General features: G+C 43.6%; 1 protein-coding gene across 2 annotated transcripts in view; it reads left to right on the top strand.

The window, feature by feature from the left end:
• The first annotated feature begins 4737 nt into the window (after positions 1–4737).
• mgat4b (alpha-1,3-mannosyl-glycoprotein 4-beta-N-acetylglucosaminyltransferase B) overlaps positions 4738–7344 on the top strand; it is an 84912-nt gene continuing 82305 nt past the window's right edge. The window contains exon 1 of one of the 2 annotated variants that reach the window (XM_056383070.1): positions 4738–5023. In XM_056383070.1, coding sequence (XP_056239045.1) covers positions 4927–5023 — 97 coding nt within the window. In that variant the 5' untranslated portion in view covers positions 4738–4926. The remainder of the gene's footprint in view (positions 5024–7344) is intronic. The other variant, XM_056383069.1, reaches the window with a different exon arrangement.

Below are 7344 nucleotides of genomic sequence, written 5' to 3' on the forward strand. Positions count from 1 at the left end.
GTTAGTTAGTTAGTTAGTTAGTTAGTTAGTTAGTTAGTTAGTTAGTTAGAAGCTGAGACCGATGGAGACATAGTTGTGCTGCAGCAGAAGATGAAGATATAGATCAAACAGATCAGACAGAAGTTCATAGATATTTATGAAATAGATCAGACAGAAATTTATAAATACAGATGAAACAGATCAGACAGAGGTTTATAGATCTATGATTGTAACCTCAGATCAATTTACCCAGGAACAGCCTCATGATTCTGGTGATTTTCAGTAGAAAAAACACGGAGGCTAAAACTGAGATCATGAAGAGGTCATGGGGAGTCATGTACCCATGGGCTCAAATTAGGATCAGAATGAGCTTATAAATTGATCTTCACATATAATTATTTTTATTTGTATTTATAATTATTATAATGACTTTTACTATTGCAATTTATGTTGATAATTTTCCCTCAGTGTGAAAGTGAAGGTACGCTGTGCAGATTAAATAAAACTTAATCTCCTGTCCTGTTTTGAGAATGATATAAACACGTGTGTATTTGTTCTCATTTTCACTACATCTGACATTAATGTGACCGTCTTGCAGAGGGTTACATGTTTGCTTGTTTCCTCCTGTACTAACTGAATTGTACATGATGGACATGACCAGTAGATGTCAGTGTGACACAATGAGTGTAGATTGTGATAAACCTGTAGAAGGAGCAGCCACTGCCTCTGACCCACCATGAGCCCCTCAAGTCCTTTTTTAAATATTGTGTTACAAGATAATATCCTGTAATCATGTACTTTCACTCTATAATTATGAATTCATAACTTTTCCTTGTAAGTGAGGAATCTGAGGACTTCCTGTTTTTCAGATAGCAGGTGGCGCTGCAGGACGATTTATATACTGCAAAACTATATACTCAAAATAAATCAAATGATACAGATGAGCCAGATCCAAACACAGTTGTGACTGAATTCATAAGAAAAACAACAAAAAATATTTAAGATAACAAAGTAGTTTTAAACAATCCCTGCTCTTTATAACTGAGTTGATTTGGGAAATAAAGGTTTGGAAGTTATTAACTCATCTTTTAAATTACTTTTTGCAGTAATCATCATTGGTATTGATGCAACACAACACTCTCAATGTGAGTATCTTTATTAAGAGTAAAGTGAATAAGTAAAGAAAAACATACGTTAAAATTAAAATCTATAAAATTCAGGGACAGATAATAAAAGTGATATTTTATGATATTTATAATTACAACATATCGGACTTGGAGACAAGTCAAACAGTCAATACCTGACTTTGAGAAATATTAGAAAATAGGAATTTTAATAGAAACAAATCTGAAAAATGTAATAAAGAAAAAGATTTCTCACAGATTAAAGAAGAAGACAAGATGAGGAAGGTTCTTCGGTGTGTTAAGGATCATTGTCATGTTGGAAACTTCCTCACACTGACTTGTCTTCATAGCACCGTCTATAAATGTCGCCTCCACTTCACCTCTTGCTCTCATGCAGCCTCATCTCAGCTGACTCCCACCTCCATGTTCCCTGAGCTGCCAACATTCATCAGGCCTCTTTTCATGTTCTTTAGAAAAGTTTGGTGATCAGTGTTTTTGCTCGTGGACGCCGTGTGTAGAGGTCGGCTTCACGCAGCGTCTGATCAGCGGCTGAAACACAGATTTCCACAGACTGGCGCCAAGTCAGACGCATTTACTCGTCTGTTTTACAATGCAAGGTTGTGTAAATAGTAGAGTGTGTGTGGCGTCACTGTTCGAGGACGCCCACGTCTCCTACTGTTACTGGTAGTATGGCTCTTGCTGTACCTCCTCACCACTGCTGCAGCTCTGTTCATTCACAGAATATACTGTATATGTACGAAGATTTTACATTCACTGACATCACAGACAGAAACAGTGAGAAGCTGAGAAATAAAGATCTGCTGGTTTACGTCTCCTCCTTTTGATTTAATCCCAGAGGATTTTCACTCGGCTGCTGATGGACTCTCAACAGACTGAGTCATGTTTCTGCTTCTACTGTTGTCGTGTTTATTTATTGTAAAGATCACTGAACCTGTGGTGTGTCAGTGTGACCGCCGGCAGCCATGAATTTATGTTAAAGATGCATGAGATTGAGTGAAAAGGTGATGCCATTTATTTGCCTTCATACCTGAAACCAAGAGATTCACCAACAACCTCTGAAACCTCCTCGCTGCTTTTCAAAGCTCCTGCTGCTGGTAGACAGAAGAAACCATGTGGATGTGACCAAGACCATAGAAAGTAACAAAAATAGGTAAGAATACAAAGAGTTAATATTTACTCTAATACAGTAATATTCAAGTATATTGAGTCGGTGTTGAGCAGCTGCCTGACTGTGTGGCCCTCTCTGTTCTACTTCAGTTCAACCCAACAAAATACTTCATCAGTGACAGTTCACAAACCTCCAAACAGAAACACATGAGAGAAAAAGGGCAAAGCAGTTTTGGCTAATTTAGCATATCTGGCTAACTAGCAGTAATAAGCTGTGTCTCAATTCAGGGGCCACATCGTTCAGGGGCTGCGTCACAGTGGACTCTCCCATTTTAAAGGTTTCTTCAAGTGCTTCTTTCTTTTCCTGGGCAACGGGGGATCCACCTGTTGGATCCTTCATGGCCCAACGTATCCCAAGATTCATTGCATGCTGAAAATGAAAGCAAGAGAGCAGATAGCCTGAGGGTTACAATGTTAAATGTAAGTATTGTGTTTCAGCTCAGTTCAACAGCTAAAGCCACGCAAAGATAAGGGCGGGAACAGCCTGTGACGCACATCAAAAATCCACCGCAGACCAGACCGTCTCATTTCAGTTCGGCCTTCGCAGCCTCTGAACTGGAGCCTCCACTGAGAGTTTAGGCTAACGTTAGCAGCTCTGTGCCTGAAGCTACAAGTCTGTCCTCTTCCTCAAATCATTATCTCTTGTTAATTATCAAACTCTGTTTTTTAGCCTCTGTCTGTTAGTTTGATATCATGTAAGATGTGCCGTGTGTGTCAAATCACCTGCTATAAACTACTGAGAAGTTTTACTGTCTGTATCTCATCTGAGAATCTGTAAATTATAATACAGCCACCGTTCATTTGACGTCTCTGTTTTTTGTTCCTTTTCTAGTGGAAACGAACATTTGTTCAACTCTCCAGCTGCCATGACTCTAATGCTGCGTTCATGTTGAATCATGGAAAAGATGTTCACCTCATCCTCAGACTTGTGAGCATTTCTGACAGTGACGATATCTCCCACTAGGTGAAAAGAACTACAGACATGTCGTCGGGTCTGTTGGCAGAACAGCTGTAAATGCACCACCAAAATAAAATGAAAACATTCAGAACATTAAGACTAATATAATGATTTTATGTGAGCTGTATTCCGGCTGTTTAGTGGTTTCACTTGGTAACAAACTGTTCCGGATACACAGCAGGAGAAGCTCGTTCTAAAGAGACTATTTGTAAGGTTGTGTTTTGCCTGATGGCGGTGACTGTTGCTTGCAAAGAGCTTCATCCATCATTGCATTCACAATACCAGAGGTTATAATACATCCTCTGAGCAACTTCGTCTTCAGCAGACTCGATATCAGAAAGTGACGAGAAGGTCCATCTGAGGTAGGGCTAGCTGGTTAGCATGCTAACTCCAATGGAAGAAAAGAAGTGACAGAAATAGAAGCAAAACCCTCAAAGAGTTTACTCTGTTGTTGTGTTCCACCTCTTGAGACAGATGTTTGCGTTTGATGCTGAACTCACGTTGCTTCTAGACTGGTGAGTAAACAGCTGCTAATGCTAATGTTAGCTATGTTGCAATGGCAAAATTTAAAAACAGCTCCTTCCACTGTTCATCTGCTGTGACTACCAGGTCAGAACCAGGGCTAACCCACTTAATGTGTGAGCCCTAGATGAGGCCGATTTTCTCGTTTTATCCCACTCTGCCCACGCACAGCGAACGCAGCATTATCCTGCTGAGGAGAAGCTGCTTCTGCGTCAGATACAGGAAACAATGTTGCCACAGTTGCTATGAATTATCACTGCTAACCGCTACAGTGACGTTCTAGAACACGCGCCGGCAGCTCCGATTCTGGAACTTTCCGTCTGACGTAGTGACAGTAACACAGGTGGGGGGCGGGGCTTAGTGATGGGCCAGTTAACGACGAACGACAGACTCCCACCTGGTCTGGAAACATGAAACATGATTGGTGGAGCAGAACTCGTGGTCTATGGCGTCATCAAACTTCAGGAGCTTTATGGAGTCAAAACCTAAAACCATCTTTCAATTTATGAAACAAATAAAAATATTCAAAAACAAATGATTTAATAAAACGAAATATAATGGAAAACACAATAATAATAACAAAACTTTTTAATATTTTGCTCTTGATTTTACTTGACTGTCTTTTGTCACCTAAAACAAATATAACAAGATAAAATAGCTTCTACAGTTTCATGTCTCGTTTTTAAGTTGAACTGTCTCTTTGGTGTTGAATTTATTTTCATTAATTGTTTTTACTCCTGTTTTAATTGCGTTCGTATCTTTCTACCTGTAATTTGAACAGATGTCGCTTCGCTGCCTTGTTTGAACTCTCGGTCACGTGTGTTTTGAAAATAAATAAAGACTTTTACGTTATTAGCGTATCTTTATTTTACGCGTTCCTCAGCCTCTCTCTCTTTCCCCTTTATCCCAATGTCTCTCTACCTGTTTCTGTCTCCTCCCCTCCTCTCTCTCTCCCTCTCTCTCTCTCTCTCTTTCAGTCTCGCTGCTGCTGCTCAGACGGCAACAGCTCCGCCCGCCTCTCCGTCTTTCACCGTCTGTGTCTACCTGTCTCTCTGCCTCTCTCTCTCTTTCTACCTGCCTCCCCCCTCCCTTCATCCCTCCCTCCGTCCCTCTCCTCCCCCCTCTCGGTGCGGACATGCTCCCGGGGCTCCGGAGATGAGGCTCCGAAATGTCTCCTTCCTGACGGTCTTGTTGTTCGGGCTGTGCGGGCTGGTCTCCCTGTCCTGGTACACCGCCTTCAGCAGCTCCAGAGGTAAGACGCGATCCCGGTGTGTCCCGGTGTGTGTATCTGTGTGTGTGTGTATCTGTGTGTGTGTGTGTATGTGGGGGGGACGCTCGGTTTGTCATGCTCTACACTCCGGGGTGAAGAGGGGGGGGTCGTCAGAGAGAGGTCTCCGCTTTGTGTTTTGGATATTGCAGAAAAACAGACGATGGTGTTGATGTGAGGCTGCAGGCTTCAGATGGTGTGGAGGTGAGGGGAGCGCTTGGTTTGTGATGCACCACATGCCAGCCAAGAGGAGTGGGTCTACATGAGGGGGAGACTTAGAGAGGGGAGGGGGGTGATTTGATTCTGTTGCAGAAAAAACACATGATGCTGGTGATGTGAGGGGAAGCTCCAGAGCTGAGGTAATCAGGGGAGCGCTTGGTTTGTGATGCACCACATCCCAACTAAGAAAAGAGGGTCTACATGGAGGGAGAGATGGAAGGGAAAGTGGTAGTGGTGGTGGGGGGGGGGGTTTAGCTGAAAACACAAGAGGCATGTGTATGTAGAGGGATGCTCTGGTTCTACCGTATTGAAGGGAGCGCTTGATTTGTCATGCATGACATGCCAGCCGAGGGGAGAGGGTCTGTGGAGAAGTGAGGAGACGGGTTGATTGGATTTTTGTTGCAGGAGAAAAGAGAAATGATGCTGGTGAATGTGAAGGGAAGCTCCAGTTCATGAAGTAATGAAAGGAGCACTTGATTTGTGATACAGCACGTCCCAGAAAAGAGGACAGGTTGTAGATAATGAAGGAGCTTGGAGAGGGTGGATGTTTGATTTTCTTTCAGTCTTTGAGTAGCAGTAAAACATGTGAGACGCTTGTTTGTGGGAACTTCCAAATCCTGAGGTAATGAAGGGAGCGCTTGGTTTGTGGTGCACAACAGAAGGACAAAGGGTCTACATTAGGGAGAGAGATGGGTAATGGGAGGGAGGGTTGTTTGATTTTGTTGCGATTTGTTGCTTTGGATGGAAAATAATTTTTCCTGAGGATGTGGAGGGAACCTTCAGGGTCTGAGGGGAGCGCTTGGTTTACGATGCACCACATGTCAGCTGAGAGGAGCGGGTTTACATGAAGGGGAAACGGCTTGATTTGATTCTGTAGCAGAAAAAACACATGATGCTGATAATGTGAGGGGAAGCTCCAGCACTTAGGTAAACAGGGGAGCGCTGGATGTGTGATACACTATATGCCAACTAAGAGGAGAGGGGCTAGATGGAGGGGAGAGGTGTAGAGAAGGGGGGGGGGGGGGGGGGGCTGGAGCAGTTTGGGTGATTCTGTTGCAGAGAGAAGCTTGTGCATGCCAGGGGAAGCTCTGGGGTAATGAAGGGAGCGCTTGATTTGTCATGCATCACAAAGGGGAGAGGGTCTAGATGTAGGAGGGGTTGGTTTAATTTTAAATCTCGTGTGTTAGATGTAAAATTTGACGCTTTGCTTCATATGTGAAGAGAAGCTCCAGTGTTGAGTGAATCAAGGGAGCGCTTGGTTTGTGATGCCCGACATGCCAACTAAGGGAGACATGATGTAGATGGAGGATCAAGAAGAAGAAGAAGGGCTGATTTGATTCTGTTGTAGCTACACTTTGTATTGTGGACATTAAACATGACGCCTGTGGAGTGGAGGCTCCAGCAGATGGGTTATTAAAGGAGCGCTTGGTTTGTGATGCCAGGAAGAGAGAAGATGTCTCCAAATTAGCTTCTGTTGCTGTCTGTTGAAGGAGCAGACGATGTGAGGATGTCGGTGAAAGTTTGGACTCAGAGCAGCTCAACAGGTCAAAGGAGCGCTTCGTTTGTGATACCAAAGCAGGGGGGTGGTGTGGATGGAGGAGATGGGAGTGTGGAGATTAGAGTGCACCATCCTGATCTGATACAGAGATGAAAAGGGAGCGCTTGGTTTGTGAAGTGGTACATAGCTGGGAGTGGGGTGGGAACATGAATGGAGGAGAGAAGTAGTTTTTGGATTTTGAGAGTGAAATGAAGCGCTTCATTTATGATCCCTAACAGACCTGGGTGGGAGGAGTCAGTGTTACAGTGTGTTGTGTACTTGCTTGTGTGTGTTGTTGAAGTGTGACAACTGATGTGTGAAAGTTTACACATAGACAGTCGGCAGGTTTTGCTGCCCCAGGAGTGAGGGAGCGTTTGATTTAAGGTGTATTACAGGCCTGTGAGGGAGGTTTTTGTTTGTTGTGTTTGTGTGTTTTGCATGAAGCTGTGATGCAGGAACAACATGTCGGTGTTTACACATAGGCGTGGTGCCGGCTCAGCTGTCAGCTGCAGCCTCAGCTCCACGGGAGCGCTTGGTCTATGACACCTTA

This window comes from Seriola aureovittata, chromosome 8 (genome assembly GCF_021018895.1).
Source record: "Seriola aureovittata isolate HTS-2021-v1 ecotype China chromosome 8, ASM2101889v1, whole genome shotgun sequence".
Lineage (NCBI taxonomy): Eukaryota > Metazoa > Chordata > Actinopteri > Carangiformes > Carangidae > Seriola > Seriola aureovittata.